Source organism: Haemorhous mexicanus, chromosome 21, assembly GCF_027477595.1.
Source record: "Haemorhous mexicanus isolate bHaeMex1 chromosome 21, bHaeMex1.pri, whole genome shotgun sequence".
Classification (NCBI taxonomy): Eukaryota; Metazoa; Chordata; class Aves; order Passeriformes; family Fringillidae; genus Haemorhous; species Haemorhous mexicanus.
This window is the reverse complement of record NC_082361.1, coordinates 7539195-7554742: the sequence shown is the minus strand read 5'-3', so window position 1 is coordinate 7554742 and position 15548 is coordinate 7539195. Positions and strand designations below refer to the sequence as shown.

General features: G+C 53.6%; 1 protein-coding gene across 3 annotated transcripts in view; it reads right to left on the bottom strand.

Moving 5' to 3' along the window:
- The window catches only part of ASTN2 (astrotactin 2), a 326876-nt gene extending 312902 nt beyond the window's left edge, over window positions 1-13974 (bottom strand). For all 3 annotated transcript variants that reach the window (XM_059864813.1, XM_059864814.1, XM_059864815.1), the window contains exon 1: window positions 13617-13974. In XM_059864813.1, coding sequence (XP_059720796.1) covers window positions 13617-13959 — 343 coding nt within the window. In that variant the 5' untranslated portion in view covers window positions 13960-13974. The remainder of the gene's footprint in view (window positions 1-13616) is intronic.
- Window positions 13975-15548: the final 1574 nt, after the last annotated feature.

The window sequence follows — 15548 nt, the reverse complement described above, 5'->3', positions numbered from 1 at the left end:
ACTGGGTGAGCTGGAACAGCACAAACTGGCAAGTCCTGTAGCACAGCTGAGGGCAAAAGCAGTCCAGAGCTGCTGCCAGGCATGGGCAGCTCCAGCCTCCCCTTCACTCTGCACTAACAGGGTGATGTTTGGCTAAGCCATTAACAGATGCTTGCTAAACATGTGGAAAATCTGTTTTTACAGACCAGCTTGGAAGTGCAGTGAGTGCTGTGGGGTCAGAAGTGGTGAGGGCATGGCTGGAGCAGCAAGGATGGGATTGGCAGGTGTCCATGCTCCATCCACATCTCCTCATCTTTGTGCCCTCCTCCTGCTGCTCTGTTGGTCCACCAGTGCCTGGAGAGCAGGACACACTCACTGCTCCCTCCATCAGGGCTGTGCAGATCCCACCCTGCCCAACACACACCAGTAACACCAATAAAAACCACCCCACCATGCTGGACACAGGGTCACCAGCAGCACCTCAAAGTGCCTTCAGGGACAGCCACACCTGACTGTGGCCAGGGAAAGTCTTGTTGAGAGCTGTCTTTCATGAAAACTTTCTTTTTCTTTTCTTTTTCTTTTAGAAATGTGTCAGTTTAAGATTGTAAAAATACTTTCATCTTCAAAACAGTGTCACAACTCCCCTTCAGCATTTTCATAACAATGCTGCCATTCTGGCTTCAAAACATCTTCCCAAACTTATTGTTCACACATTCACCAAACTTTAAAGCTGAGAACTGAGGGACTGCGATGAAACTGGAACAAGCTGCTCTTTGAATAAAGACAAGTTTTCCTTTCATCTCGTGCTAATTAACAGAAGCATCCTTCCCTCTGTGCCAGCCCCTGGTCAGCACTCGGCACATCCCTCAGACCTCAAAGAAAAACCTCCCTCTTCCCTCACTGCATCCCCTGTGTGCGGGCACAGTGCAGCATCCCAGGGTCCAGAGGGATTTCCCAGAGAGGCCAGTGCTAGGGAGATGCAGGGGGGGATGCAGAAGCCCCTCAGAGCTGCTGTGGGACCCTTTCAGCTCAGTCAGGACAGGCATTATTGCAGCAGGAGCAGCCAAAGCCAGCAGCATCCCTGAGGCTGGCAGCACCTCCAGCTCCTGGAGCTTCCCTCCTTCCCAAGTCCCAGCTCTTGGGGCCACAGCTTGTTAAGGAACAGCTCCAGGGATGCTCCAGAGACCTGTGTCCTGTTCCTCACCTTCTGCCACCACAGCAGAGACTGATGGACAAGGAAGATCATGTTGCCTGGTGTGAGACCACTCTCCCAGCCCAACCTTTCCCTCTAATTCAGTTCATGCCAGGAAAAAAAGCGTCCCTGGGCAGTCCCCTAACTGCTGCAAATATTTGCAGAGCTGGAAGAAGGAGAGCCTGGAGAAGAGTGGGGAAGCTGCAGAGCCATTGGCAGCCAGTTCAAGGCTCATCCTGTTCCCAGCCAGGTCCTGCACTGGTCTCCTCTGGCCAGGTCTCACCTGCCCTGGTACCACGGCTGAGAGAAGCACCATTCCAACCAACGGCTCTCCTACCATCTAAGTTCTTTCCCCCACCCAACAACAGCAAAAAAATGAGCAGAATATCAACATTAACACCTGCTTGTTTGCCCTTAGGCACATCCAGAGCAGTTTAGTAGAGAGATGATCAAAACAAGCAGCCCAGATTAAAACCCACAGCCCAGAATCCACTGAAATGCCTTTGCTTTTTAAGCTACAGCAAAAATATCACCTTCCTTCCCAGCTAGAACAGGGCCCTGGAGATCCAGGCTGCAGGACAAGGGTAGTTTGGAATGCCCTTCCCAGGAGATGACCACAGACCTGCTGCAGCTGTGGGCAAGGTATCCATGGATAAATTTGCACCATTTCTGCTGGAGAAAAGCTTTGGAGACCACAGCCTAGTAAATTTTGGCTTTACATGACTTAAAGCACACCTCAAACCAGAGAAGCCTTTGAGCAGTGAGAAACATGATTTTGGGGAGGAAATGCAGCTGAAAGATGCCACAGGAGAAACACCAATGGATTGTTTAGGAAAGAACAGGCTCTCATAAGGCTCAACTTTCCTGCAGCATCCCTTACAACCACCCCATATCTCACACCACGGCAACTCAGGCAGGAGGAGTGTTGCAAACAGGATTTTTTCCTCCTGTTTTGCTTTTAAGTGGCTCATTGCAACACACTGTAAAACCCTTCATCACCAGGGAAGGAAAAGGTTTTACAACAGTCTTTAAAAAGCAAGCCGAGGCAGCAGAGGATGCTTCCTTCAGCACACACAGTTTCGGGCAGCACATGGGATTTCAGGCAGCACTCCTGGGGAGCAAAATCCAAGCTTGGCAGAATCCCTGATGCCAGCAGCATCCCCCCAACCTCCAGCTCCCAGAGCCTCCATCCTGCCCAAATCCCAGCTCCTGTCCCTGTCCCCACACACCGCTGGGCCACGGCACATTAAGGAACAGCTTGTCAGCCAAGCAGCAAAGGCAGCTGCTACAAAAGCAGAATAAAACCGAGAAGAACGAGGAGCAGCGCGTCTGCCGTGCACGCTGCTGCTCCCGCAAGACCCCAGGCTGGCTGCGAGCAGCCCCTACAGGCAGAGTCCCCGACCTCCCTCCCTCCCTCCCTCCCAGCTGCCATTCCCCTGGATAATGGATTTCCTCGGCCAGGAACACAGAGAGGACAACGGCACCGCTGGTCTGGGAGAGCAGCAAACAGAGCAGAGGAATCAGCAAGGGCTGGGAGATGTAAAGCAATGTAATGGAGTTTGTGTCTTCAAGCAGCTCTGGCTTCTTGAATTGTGTTAAAAGACAAGGCTGTTCCTGTTTGATTAAATGTGCTTCCAGCTCTTCTGATCACGCTCAGGAAAATTAAAGCAAGGAGCACACGGCTGTTGATCCAGTACAAGGGATGTGACTGCAATGGCTGCAGTAAGGACAGCCACAAACCTCTAATGCCTGTTTGAAACTCAATCAATTTTGAAGGTTCTGAACGTCCAGCATCTGTGAATGATGCTGGCAACAGCACATCCCATTCCTTGTGGCCTGAGGAACCACCTCAATGGGGCTCAGGGAAGCAAGCAAAGCTAAAGGAGCAGCAGGAGCCAACACCTGCATTCCTCGGGGAACTCGGGAAGGTTTGGAGCAAGAGCAAATGGACAAAAGGGCTGGTGAGCTCCTGAGACACCCCTGCTCCATCCCAGCAGTGCCCACAGCAATTCCCATACTCAAACCTGACAGAATCACTTCTCTCAGTGGTGTGTTTTCTCCTCCTGAGGAGGGGACCTGAGGCTGGCAGGCACCACACGCCCTGTGATGCACTTGATGGGAACACGTAGAGGCTGCTTTTGATTTTACACTTTGTTTATAGCACACATTTGGGGAGCTACACAGAATGGGAAAATACATCCCATAAACAAACTGCTAAACAAAACAGGCTAAATATGTACCACTCCAAACCAAAATAGATTCCAGCTACCCGCCGTGCTTCGAGCATATGCCTCTGACAACAGCTTTGCTTGGGCCCCTGGTCCTGCATTCAGTTTTGATTTTTAGGCTCTGGCACCTTCAGATGCCTCCCACAGCTCCGGGTAAGTCAGGAGCAGTGAAAATACCCCCAGCTGGAAGTGGAGACCAGCAGGGTGATGGAGGCATCACCCTTCCCTGCTGCTGCCCCACAGACAGATGTTACCAAAGGCTGCAGGATTTGGACCTGAGCCATCAGCTGGCTCCAGGACTGACTGCAGAGGCAGAAGGGAGCATTAGGTGACAAAAGACTCACACAGCAAGTATTTCAGGCAGACATTTAGTTTCCCTCCCAAGAACTGCCCCGCCAGCTGAACCCTACCACCCTGCTAATGCCCAGAAGCAATTCCTCAAGCGTTTAAACTTTATCATCCCCTCTCTGGGGCTGCACGGAGGGCACATTCCCCTGCGAATGCCTCTTCTGTCAAGACGCAAAGCTGTTGAAGCTGTGTGAAAGTAATTCCCACCCACTCCTACTGCCCCAGGAAAAAATATTTCTTTGGTGGTTTTGCATAACAAACAGCTACACGGCTTGCCAGTTTCTCCTGAGAAACTCAGGCTTAGAGGAAAACACCATCACAGCGCTACTCTGAGACCAGACTTCATAAAGTTCCCCCTGCAAGGGGGGGAAATACTACCAGAGAGATTAGACTGCCGCTGCTCCTGATAACATTCAGTCACCCTGGCAGGCTGCAGCACACCGAGTTTGTAAAGCTCCTTGGGAATCCTTCAAGATGAAAGGTACACTATGATACGGATGTATTATATCCATGGGCTTTGTTACAGCACACATTTCCTAGCATGGTTTTATTGCTGGAACACAAAGTTCAGCCCAAGCCCCGGGGCTCTTCAGGTGACGAATGCACCCCTGCAGCCCTCCCTCCCCTCTCTGGGGGAGGAAAAATGGCAAAGCCCTTGATGGGAAGGCAGCAGCAGGAGCAGCCACCGCCCTGCCAGCAGCAGCGGGCGAGGACCTGCCTGCACAGATAAGGCCAACGTCACCTCTGCTGGGTGTGCTTTCAGCCTGCAGCATGTCTGACTCCCAGATATACCTGTCAGCTTCCCAAAATGCCACTGCTGTCATTGGCTCCTCTACAGAATCCCTCCTTTCCTGCTGGACCTTCTTCACAGCCTCCTGTGCCGAGCCAACCCCAGTAAGGGCCAGGAGGCTCCAGCAGCTGAGCCAGCCTTAATTAAGTGGCACCCAGCACTGGAATTCCCCAGCTGCCCACCCTGAAAATCTGCTCCAGGCAGAAGATAATGGGAGAAGTTTGCTGTGGACACAGCTTGACCATGGGCTGCCCAGTTTGGATGGCATGGTGGGGAATACAGATCCTTTTGGATCACCTGCCCAACACACTGCTCTGCCTGGGCACCTCTCTCTGGCCAGATTTCCCAGCATATTACAGGTAGAGGAACAAGGAGTGTGATTGCAACAAGAAGGCTGGGAGGAACTCCCTGGGCAGGGCAGGAGAAAAGAGTTTAAGCCCCTCTAATTTAAATGGATGGTAGGTTGAAAGGACATGGAAGAAATGTGACAGGGGTAGAAGGAAAAGGGACATATCAGGATGTCCCAATAAGCCCCCAAAGCTCTCCAGGGCACCCACCCAAGCTGAACCCCCCACACAGGTGACTGCTCAGGCCCAGCAAGCCACGGTAAAAGTTTCCATCACCCTTCACCCCATGGAGCAGCATGGGCAAGGCAGGGCTGAGTAACAGAGTGAGGAGGGGACAACTGGCAGCACCTGCCATGGGAGCCCCATCATCCCAGGAAGCCCATCTGAGTGGGAAACTGCCTGGAAGAGCAGACCTTGCTCTGGGGGCACCTGCACCAGGAATTCATCAGGTCAGTGGCACCAACTTTTACCTCATCAGGCTCCCTGGTATCAAAAGCAACATCCATGGCAAGAGTGAGCTGAGGGAGAGGCTTTTCTGGCCAGGATGGATGAGCAGCAGATCCTGGTCCAGGGCTGCAGGGAACACGCTCTGCTCCAGCCCCCCTTCCCTGCTCACACACACAGAACACCCCTGTTCCCCATCCCAGCACCACCCCGTGCTCCCAGCACAGGAGCACTGCAGCTGATGTTACTGAGCACTTGGCTTGAGGCAACAAAAACATTCCTATGCTGTTGCCAGCTCTGATATTCTGTCACTTGATCCCACAGGTTAGGGATGTGCTGTGCTCCCTGGAAGGACATTGCCTGAGAAACACAGAGAGGAGGGAGGGAAGGATCCAGGCTGTGAATGGCCTTGGGACAGCCCCAGGCACACTCAGAAATGCCAGCTCATGTTGGGCAAATGCCTGGGCAGCCAGGAGCCCTGGGGTGGCCAGGCAGCCCAGCTCACAGAGCACAGCCAGGGCAGGCATCCAGCCACAGGCAAGGCCACCCACTGCCCTGGAGAGAGAAAAGGGAGGGGAAAAAGGAAAAAAATCAAAGCCTCAAAGGCACCAGCACAGCTGAGCTCTTGGTGATGGCTGGGAGCAAAGCTGGGGTCCCCAGAACCTGCACTCCAGTGATACAGAGCTGGAGCCGTGGGAGGGTGGGATCACCTCTGCAGTGAGTCCACAGCAGAGGCAGGGCAGTGCTCCTCTGCAGGCACATCCCATCCCACAGAAAGGCACCATGCACCAAAACCCCCAGCCTGGCCCCCAATCAGGCTGGAGCCTGATTCCCTCCTCCACACGAGGATGTTCCTGCCCAGCCCCGGTGTGCCCCCCTCCCTGCCCCCTCTGCAGCCCCTGAGTGCAGCTGGCAGTGCCCCTTCTGTGCCATTGCCCTGCTCTGGAGGAGCAGATGGTGGAGCACAGGAGGTGCCCAGCTCCAGGGGTCCTCTCCCTGCACAGCTCACCTTTAGCAGCCCATCTCCCTGTGTGTGACCACCCCTTGCCTCCCTCTAACAGGATCACTCCCTTGCATATGCCTGGGAGCAGCACCATCAGCTCAGTAATCTTCCTAAATACAGCAGTTACCAGGTGACTGGGAAAAAATCTCTTATACTGCTGATGCTGCTAATGGAAAATTTCTCCCCTTTTGCTGCTGCTTTCAAAGCCAGTCGAGGTTTCCCACAGACTTTGTCTTGCACTAAGACAGGAGAGGTGAAAGCACAGAGAAAGGAGTACAGGAGTGGTGGGGGACAGAGAATGTGAAACAGAGGGAACTGGTGCTTCTGCCCCTCCCCACCAGCCCCCTGTGCCCATAGGCAGAGCCCTGGCCCCAAATCTTGTCTGCCCCATCTCCCCACAGGCAGCCACAGCCCAACCTCCCCCTGCTAGGAATCCCTTCTTCCCCCCCTGACCTGCAGCAGGACACTGGAAGCACTCAAGAGCACTGCTTCTTGCAGGGGAAATGGGAAAGACACCCAAAGGGACAATGGGCCAAAACTCTGTGATGTTTTTCCCCACTTTCCCCCTTCCCAAGAGACAACCAGAAAGCCTCTCCCAGCCAGGGCAGATGCAGGCAGCCAAGATCCCTGCTCGTCCCCTCTGCATGCCATTCTGCTTCTTCAATACCATTAAGTGTCTCCATACTGTCTGGACACTGGAAACCTTAACTGCATTAGCTGAGACCCGAGCAGCAGCACAAGCATTCAATTCTTTTAAGTGGCCCCATTCTTAAGCTGGTTATGCCCAAGAAGCATCTCTGCTCGATGCCATCCCACACCCCACAGGTAGTGGTGGGGCAGGGCTGGGGAGCAGCCTGGGAGCACAGGCCAAGGCTCATCATCCTCCATTTCAAATGGCTGCCACAGGAGGAGGACACTTGGGCACGGGCTGTACTGTGGATATTTCAGATGATGAAAGGCATCCACCCAGACATCTTCTTTTCTTTCAGCTCCAACCCCAGCCTGCCCCACACTCTACATGGCATTTTGGTGGGATGGCAGGTGTTTCTCAAGCCACCTGCACCTGCAAAGGTGTTAAAGAAGCATGAGATCAATACCTCATCATTCCCACACATGGCATCAATCTGTTCTCCCGTGGTCCCAGCCAGTCCCATGCCCAAGTTCCTGCCACACCAGGAAAGCCCCAGGGCTCAGCTGTTTCACAGCCAGCCAACAACACATCAGCACCGTGTCACCGAGGCAGCACAAAGGCTAGCCCATCACACAGCTGAGATTCTCACTTTTAGGGCTTAGGAGGGAGCAGGCAGAAAGTTTGGGAGGTAACATCCATCTGTGTGGTGGCACTTGGAGGTCATTCACCACCCCATTCCCCACGGAGGACTGCAAGCTCTCTGCATGATTCCGAATAAAAGCTCATTATTTCTTCCTGAAAAAGAGCAACAAAAGCCTCTGGCACACAGGCATCATGGAAAATCAGCTGGGAGGAAGGGGGAGCAGGGGGGATCCCCAGTCACCAGCCTCCTCCTGTGGCAGCTCAGCTGCAGCAACCAGCTCCTCTCTCCCTCCATAGTTAATCTTCTGTTGCCACTAGCTGGTCAACGCGGGTACTCTTGGAAAGCAGCAGCTCCCCGAGCACAGCCTGCACTCAGCTACACATTCCCAGCTTTAACTGGGATAATCAGCCCAGAAAACACCTGAGATGAAGCAAAATCCCAGTCAAGTCCTCGCCCCACTGTGCTGGATGAGCTGTGTTCGACCTGACCTCGCCTTTGGGGAGGGAAGGGATGGCCTCAGGACTGACCCCATTTCCAGGGCGTGTTTTGCCCACAGCCTTTCTGGAGGTTATAGTGCTTGCAGACCTCCAGATCACCAATACAACCCCACCCTGAGCTGGGCTCTCCCTCCTCTTCCCAACTATAAAATCCAACATCTTGGAAAGCTGGAGTAATCAAATAGCAATGCAAGGAGGGGAAGAAATTACTACCAGAAGGTTTTCCTCTTTCCTACACCCTCCCTAGGCAGCTCCCACCACCAGGGACCTGGCCCAGACCCCAGAGCACACACAGCTGTGGGTAGGAATGGAGGGGCAGGGAAGCAGCCCTACTGTCAGGTCTGCCTCTGTCCCAGGGTGCCACCAACCTGTCTCATCCTCACCACATCATCTCACTGAGGCTTTCGGGGTGGAAGATATGATGCTTTAGCCATTGGATTAGCTGGGGAACAGAAACAATATAAACAGAAGAAAAAAAATAAAAAAAGGAAAAAACCCACAAAACAAAACAAAAAAACCCAACACTTGATTAACCCAACCTCTGAGCTGGTACTCCAGGCATCTCAAACCTAGCAGGAGGCAGTTAATGCAAAGGGAGGTGCAGAAACCAGACTTTGCTCATCAGTTTTTCTGCAGAGATGACCCCATGTTTAGATGCCAAGCCCCGACCACAGGGCTGCACACCGAGCACCCACACAGTGCTGCTCCAGACCCCACAGGCCAGCTCAAAGCAGGGAAGGGCACTTCTGAACAGCAGCATCAGTAAGCTGCAGTCACACCCAGGCTCCCCAGGTGACCCTTCAGCCTCCCCACATGCTCTGCACAAACAGGAGTTGGTGACCAAAATGAGGGTGGCAGAATCCTGCTCAAGCCTTTCCAGGAACAGCAATAAATACAATCAGCCCATAGGGAACTGAGTGCTTTCCATTATTTTAATGTGTTCATAGAAACTCAGAATGATTAAAGTTGGAAAAGGCCTCCAAGATAATTGAGTCCAGCCTGTGACTGATCCCCACCACACTGTCACCCAGCCCAGAGCCCTGAGTGCCACATCCAGGTGTTCCTTCAAGACTCAACACTCCAACCCTACAGAGGAGAAGTGCAAGTTACGAGATGACTTTGGGAAGAGTTAAGGAAGAAGATAGAAGTGGCACTGAACTGCTGAGGAGCTGGAAGAGCAGGGGACAATCATCAATCAGCCACACACAGGGGCCACAGGGGGACACCAAGAATGCAGACACACGAGCCTGTTTTGTGACAACCACCAAAACAAAGCCTCTTGAAGCACTGCAGACACTCAAACAGCATCCATTAAAGCCATTTATGAGAAGTGTGTAGTAAACTGTTCTTATGTAAGCCACTACAGGGTAAGAGCAGTGGTGAAAATTGGTCTGCCTTTTCCCTTCTCTCTCCTCTATATAAAGCTGCTCACACATAGACAGAGCTCATCTAAATTAGCTCGGAAGCAAACTGCCTCATTCCCTGAATTGCACTCGGGGCAGGCTAAGCCGTGGTGGAGCAGCTTCTGCAGGGAGCACATGGCTGCTGATTAAATCAAGATCCACACCTCAGAGAGACCTCACTAGGCAAGGATAAAGTCAGTCATAGGCTGCACCGTTTGCAGCAGGGTAACTCTAGGAGAATCAGAGGGGGGGGGAAGCCACAAAACATCAGTAGTATCCAAGGTTAAGGAAAGGGCAGGATGCTTTTTCAGGAAAGGGGAGGCACAGCAATTCTTAATGCACTGGTGGCACCTACATTTGTCATTTCCTGCCACCACTGGGCTTTGCTGAGTAATTTTATAGTAACGTAACTGGGGGGTAGTGGGAGAAGCATCCTTCTGGTCTCCAACGCACCAGGGAAAAAATAAACCCAGGCGTAGGAAACACAGAAGCTGTGACACCCCACTGGAGGAGGGACACCGAGCTCAGGGAGTTGCCAGTGGGTGTTTCAGCAGCAGCTCCCTGCTGCAGCCCAGGAGGGATGCACAAAGAATCAAAGTTTTCTACCTTTGTTGGGAGAGGATGAAGCCACCCCCAGCCTGGACTCCCCACCTTCCTGCAGGTCTCAGGCGCCCACTGAGACACAAAGAGCTGGAGCTGCTGTCCAGCATCCTGAAGTGCCCACAAGGGCACACAGGGAGAGCATAGAGCATCCCTGGTACCCTCCTGAGGAGCATCCCTGGTACCCTCCTGGGCACACAGAGCAGGAGCTGCTGTGGAGCACCCCTGGTACCCTCCTGTGGAGCATCCCTGGTACCCTGTGGGCACACAGAGAGGAGCTGCTGTGCAGCATCCCCGGGTACCCACCACCCCCTAGTGGGCTCCTGCCTTCCATGAGTAGCTGCTGCTGCTGCTGCTGGTCCTGTTGCTGCTGCTCCTGATATTGCCAGCATGCCACGGGCCCAGCTCAGCTGTGTGGATGTTTCCTAGTCCTGATTTCTCCTCTGTCTCAGCCATGCAGTGGCTCCTGCAGACCAGGAAGCCCCGCAGACAGGGATGCTACACTGGAAGCTCTGGCTTTATGCACTTCAGAGAATATAATTTCATATAGTCAGGGAACAGATAAAGTTTCCTCCCTAGAAGGAGAAATCCTTTAAAGAAAAGGGACACAGAGCACTCCACGTGCTTTGTACCAGCCACCAATTCAGGACATCTACCTGGAGGATGTGGCACTTCAGGACATGGTTTAGTGGTAGACTTGGCAGTGTTAGGTTTACAGATCTTAAAGATCTTTCCCAACCTACACGATTCCATGAGTTTAAGTTTCACACCACTGCAGACAAGGCTCTGGCACCTGCCAGCCTTTAGCTACAGATCACCCACCCTCCTTTAAATGCCAAGGAGTGAGGAGCAGCTCAGGAACCACTGCAGTGCTGGGAGATTTACTGAGCTGGGACTTGCTGAGCAGACCCAGGAGTACAGCCCTAGCTGCTTAAACTCATTGCCACCAAGAAAAGCAGCATTTTCTTTCCTGCCTCCTGGCCTGGAGAGACTTTTGAGCCCTGCAGAATGGAGTGGCCTCAATTTTTTCTCACCTTATTTCACTTCAGAATCAGTAGCATCAGCACCATGTCGCAGCTCTTCCAGCTTTATGCTTCCTTTTCTTTTTTTTTAAATCTTTTTTCCTTTCAAAAACCCCTCCAGGATGCCAGTTGGGGTGGCTGTCCTGAGTTGTGTGCTTTAGGAGGTCGTCCTGCCCCATCCTTACCCTGCTGAGGCCAGAAAGTGATCTCTGCTCACAGCAAGATCCTGCACTCCAAGACATTCAGGAGCCCTCAACACATTTGCAGCCGGCAGGACGTCAGCTCTTACGTGTCCTCCTGAGCTCATGCCCAGACAGCCACTAAACATGTACAGCAACACGCACAAAGGGATACAATCATCAGAAATCAGCTAAAGATAAGGACCTGCAAAGATTCTGCCAAAGAGAATCTCTGTCCCCACCTCACTCCCTCCCGAGCCCTCCCGCATGTAACGTGATTTTCACCTCCAAGAGCCCATTACGAGGCAGCAGCTGCTCTCCGGTTCCCAGCCATCAATGAAGTTAGTAAAGGATGGAGAGGGAAAAAAAAAAAAAACCACCACAGAAAACTACAGCCTTAATTTCTGCTCTAGGAGAACCAGCCAGCAGAAATGCTGCACAGCCCTCACCCAGAGAAGAGTTAACTGCGAGCGAGACAGTTGCCACACCAGGAGATGGGGAGAAATGCAACAAATTTCAAATATCAGAACATCCACAGCAATTCATGAGCTAGACCTTGGGGAAGGACAAGTGTTTTACCTTCTCTGGAGGCAACAGACTGATTAATTCCAGGACCATGATGAAGCCATCCCACCATGGGCACAGCCTCCGTTTGTCTTCCAATCTGCCTGACGCCTGTGAGTCCAAGGGAACAGGAGGGGATCTTTTGGGGTCTTCTGTTCATGAAGGGGCAGGAAAACCCCCACAGATTTGCACAAGACATGCTTCATATTCATGAGTACACACATAACTAATATGCCAGGCAAGTAAAAGAAATTTTTAGATGAAGACATGGTCTCTTTACTGGCAGGCACTCACAGAAATAGGATTTGCTATACAAGATCGTGCCTCTGATCTATCAAGACAAATTTCTCTCCTTCAACTTGAGCTATTATCTAAGCTCACACAGAGGGGTTTCTTTGCTATCTGATATATTTAGATCAGTGAGCAATTCACACCCAGTCCCTGAAGAAACAGTACTCTAATCTGAAAATTAACTCCGTGAACCATGAAACTTCTTGTTACTTTTAACCATGGTATGGTAAACGTCATTTCTACTGCATCAAACCGTTGATTTGTCACTTTTGTTAGTGGAAACAGAGTATCTGGTCTGTTTGGGATTTTTGCAGTTGACCAACCGTGTCTAAGGAAACTGCAAAGCTGAAGCCCGAGAGTCTCAGGAAGTACCACCAACTTATTTATTAGGGAGTTTGCTACAGCAAAGCTTCACACAAGGTAAAATGACAGGACTGGGGGACACAGACAGTCATTTCCTACCCCAGCTCACTGCACCCAGTGAAAGGCAAACACTCCATGAGGCATGGGAAGGGACTTGGGGTCAGCTGTCCCCAGTGAGCCTGAACATGGGCACACCTCGACACACCTGAGACACACAGAGAGATGCGCTGGAAGCCACAATCCCGTGTGCCAAGGGATACCTGAGACCCGAGTTAAGCAGGTACTCAAATTATCCTAGGTTTGGATGCCGAAAAACAGGACAGCTGATGGATAAATCAAAGATCAACCAAAACCCTTGGGTGACCTGCCAGAGTAAACACTGCACTGCCCAGGTGACATTCGGAACAGTTCTCCCACAGGACTGGCTGATTACGGCACAGAAATGGGTAAAAGTGACAAGAGGCAGCTCGGGCACCTCACCCGAGACAACAGGGTCCGGCATCAGGACCGAAGCACGACCACAGAATTATTTCTATTCCCATCCCCCTCCCCACAAAGCTGAGAGCGGAGGAAAGTCTGCAGCGTTCGCACAGACCCGGGCGCTGGAGTTGTGCGTGAAGCGAGAGCGAGCCTCGAGAATTAACACGAAGCATTTATAAAACCAGGCTCTGGCTAGGAAAAGAAAAACATCCCCTCCCGCTCTGCCAGGCTCAGCGGCACCTCCTCAGGTCTCAGAGCTCAACTTGGAGCACACGAGGCAGCCCCCATCACTTCCAGCCTGCGCGGGGTTGCTCTGCTCCTCCCGGGGAATGCTCTGCTCCTCCCGGGGCTGGCAGCGACGGCAGCCTCAGGCCCTGCTAAAAAATCCCTCCCCGGCAGGAAAGGCAAGAAAAAAAATAATAAACCCAAAAACCAGGATGCAGCACAGGGGCAGGGTTAGAAAGCCCCAAAACACATCGAGCTGCCCGCGGAGCGGGGAGGGCGGACACAGAGCCGGCACAGCGGGTGTCGGATGCTTCGGGGATGCTCCGGGATGGCGGAGCGGGATGCGGGACGGGACGGGACGGGGCGGGAAGCGGCTCGGGCGCCTACCGAGGGTGAAGAAGGGCAGCTCGGTGTTGTCCAGATCGTCCTGCACGGCGACGCGGCCGGGCAGCTCGCTGCGGACGAAGAGCAGCAGGCGGGACTCGGCGGCGGCGGCGGGCGGCGGGGCGCCGCTCCAGCTGATGTCGTTCTCCCGGAGCACCGGCAGCGTGGACACCGTCACCGTCTTCACGCGGCAGGGGCCGGGGGGCTCCCGCGACGCCGCGGCGCCGGGCCCGCCGCCGAGCAGCACCGCGGGCGGCGGCAGCAGCAGCAGCAGCAGCAGCACCGGCGGCAGCACCGGCGGCAGCGGGGGTGGAGCGGCCGCCCGGCGGCGCGGCGGAGCGGCCATGCCGGCCGGAGCCAGGCGCAGGAGCGGGAGGCGAGCGGAGCCGGGCGCTCTGAGCCGCCCCAGCCCCGCCGCCGCCGCCGCCACCGCCCGGGCCCGCCCCCCGCCCCGCCCCGGGCCCGCCGCCGCTCCCCGCGGACCCTCCGCCCGCCCCGCGCCGGGGACGCCGCTCCCCGCTCCGGGAGATGCGCTCCGCACCGGCCCCGGCCCTGGCCCCGCGCTGCTGCCGCGGCCGCACCGCTCCCGCATCGCCGCCGCCGCTCCCGACCCGCGCAACTGCGCGGCTGGAGGAGAGGGGCTCTGGCAAGGACATGGAGTGACAGGGCAAGGGGGATGGCTTGGAAGTGACGGAGGGAAGGGTTAAACGGGATGGCGGGGAGACATTCTGCCGTGTGAGGAGGGTGAGTCACTGGCATAGGTGGCCCAGAGGAGCTGTGGCTGCCCCTGCATCCCTGGAAGTGTCCAAGGCCAGGTTGGACGGGGCTTGGAGCAACCTGGGATAGTGGAAGACCGTGCCCATGGTGGAGGGGTGGAACTGGGTGGTCTTTAAGGTCCCTTCCAATCCAAATCATTCTAGAATTCTATGATTTTATGAAAATCCCGCTGTCCCTCTCACCTCTCCCCCCATCCAGCTCATTGCCACTCTTTCCTCGGGCTATTCCTTCCTTCCAGGGAACTGTCAGGGTGCAAGGGCACAGAAATGACTTTCCTGAGACCTTTACTAATTATTGCCCTCTCCTAAGTGAACAGGCACTTCCAACATCCAGGGCACACAGGGATGGCTGGCAATGACAAACCTGGAGGGGACAAGCTTGTGACCTAGAGCACAGATTTTAGATTTCGTGTTCACCAGCCAGCATTTAAATGGGGGCCAGAAGGATAGATGACCCTGAGGTCTTGATCTCAGATTCTGTATCCCTCCACCACATGGATGCCTCACTACCACCTGAAGGCTGGAGTTTGTGCTCTAAGACAAAAGAGGTAAGCTCCACCGCCATGGTTTTGCTTACACTCTGCCTGGAACTGCGGTGGAGCCACCTGGCTCTTCCAACTGGAATGATGGGGGTGAGTTTGAAGGCAAACCCTGTCCCTACAGACAAAATAGACATATTTGACCCCAGCCCCAGAACCCTGTGAACTCCTGCCCACAGTCGGGCATGACTAACAAAGGCAAGGAGAGACAGCCTACAGGAGCTGTGAGTCAGTGACTCACAACAACAATTTCCTAGTGACTGCTAATCTACCTGATTTTATTTGTAGATGTACATATAAAAGAAGATGTCAAAACCCTAACAAAGCACGCTTAATGCTCAGGCTTATATTATTTCCACAAGCTAATTAAGAGCAATTCATCACATGCCTATTGAGGCAAAACAGCCTTCTGAGATACCTAGGTCATCAAATGTTAAAACCACAAGGCAGAATGGCAATGAATATGGAATCCAGCAAACAAACAGCTCCAGCCCCATTCCCAGGGGCCATTCCCAGCTCTAGCTTCCAGCCTTAACAAGCTGTAGCCCCGCTGTGGTGTGAGAACAGGGACTGTTTCCAGCTACAGGAATAGAGAGAAAGCAAAAAGCTCTCACCAGCAA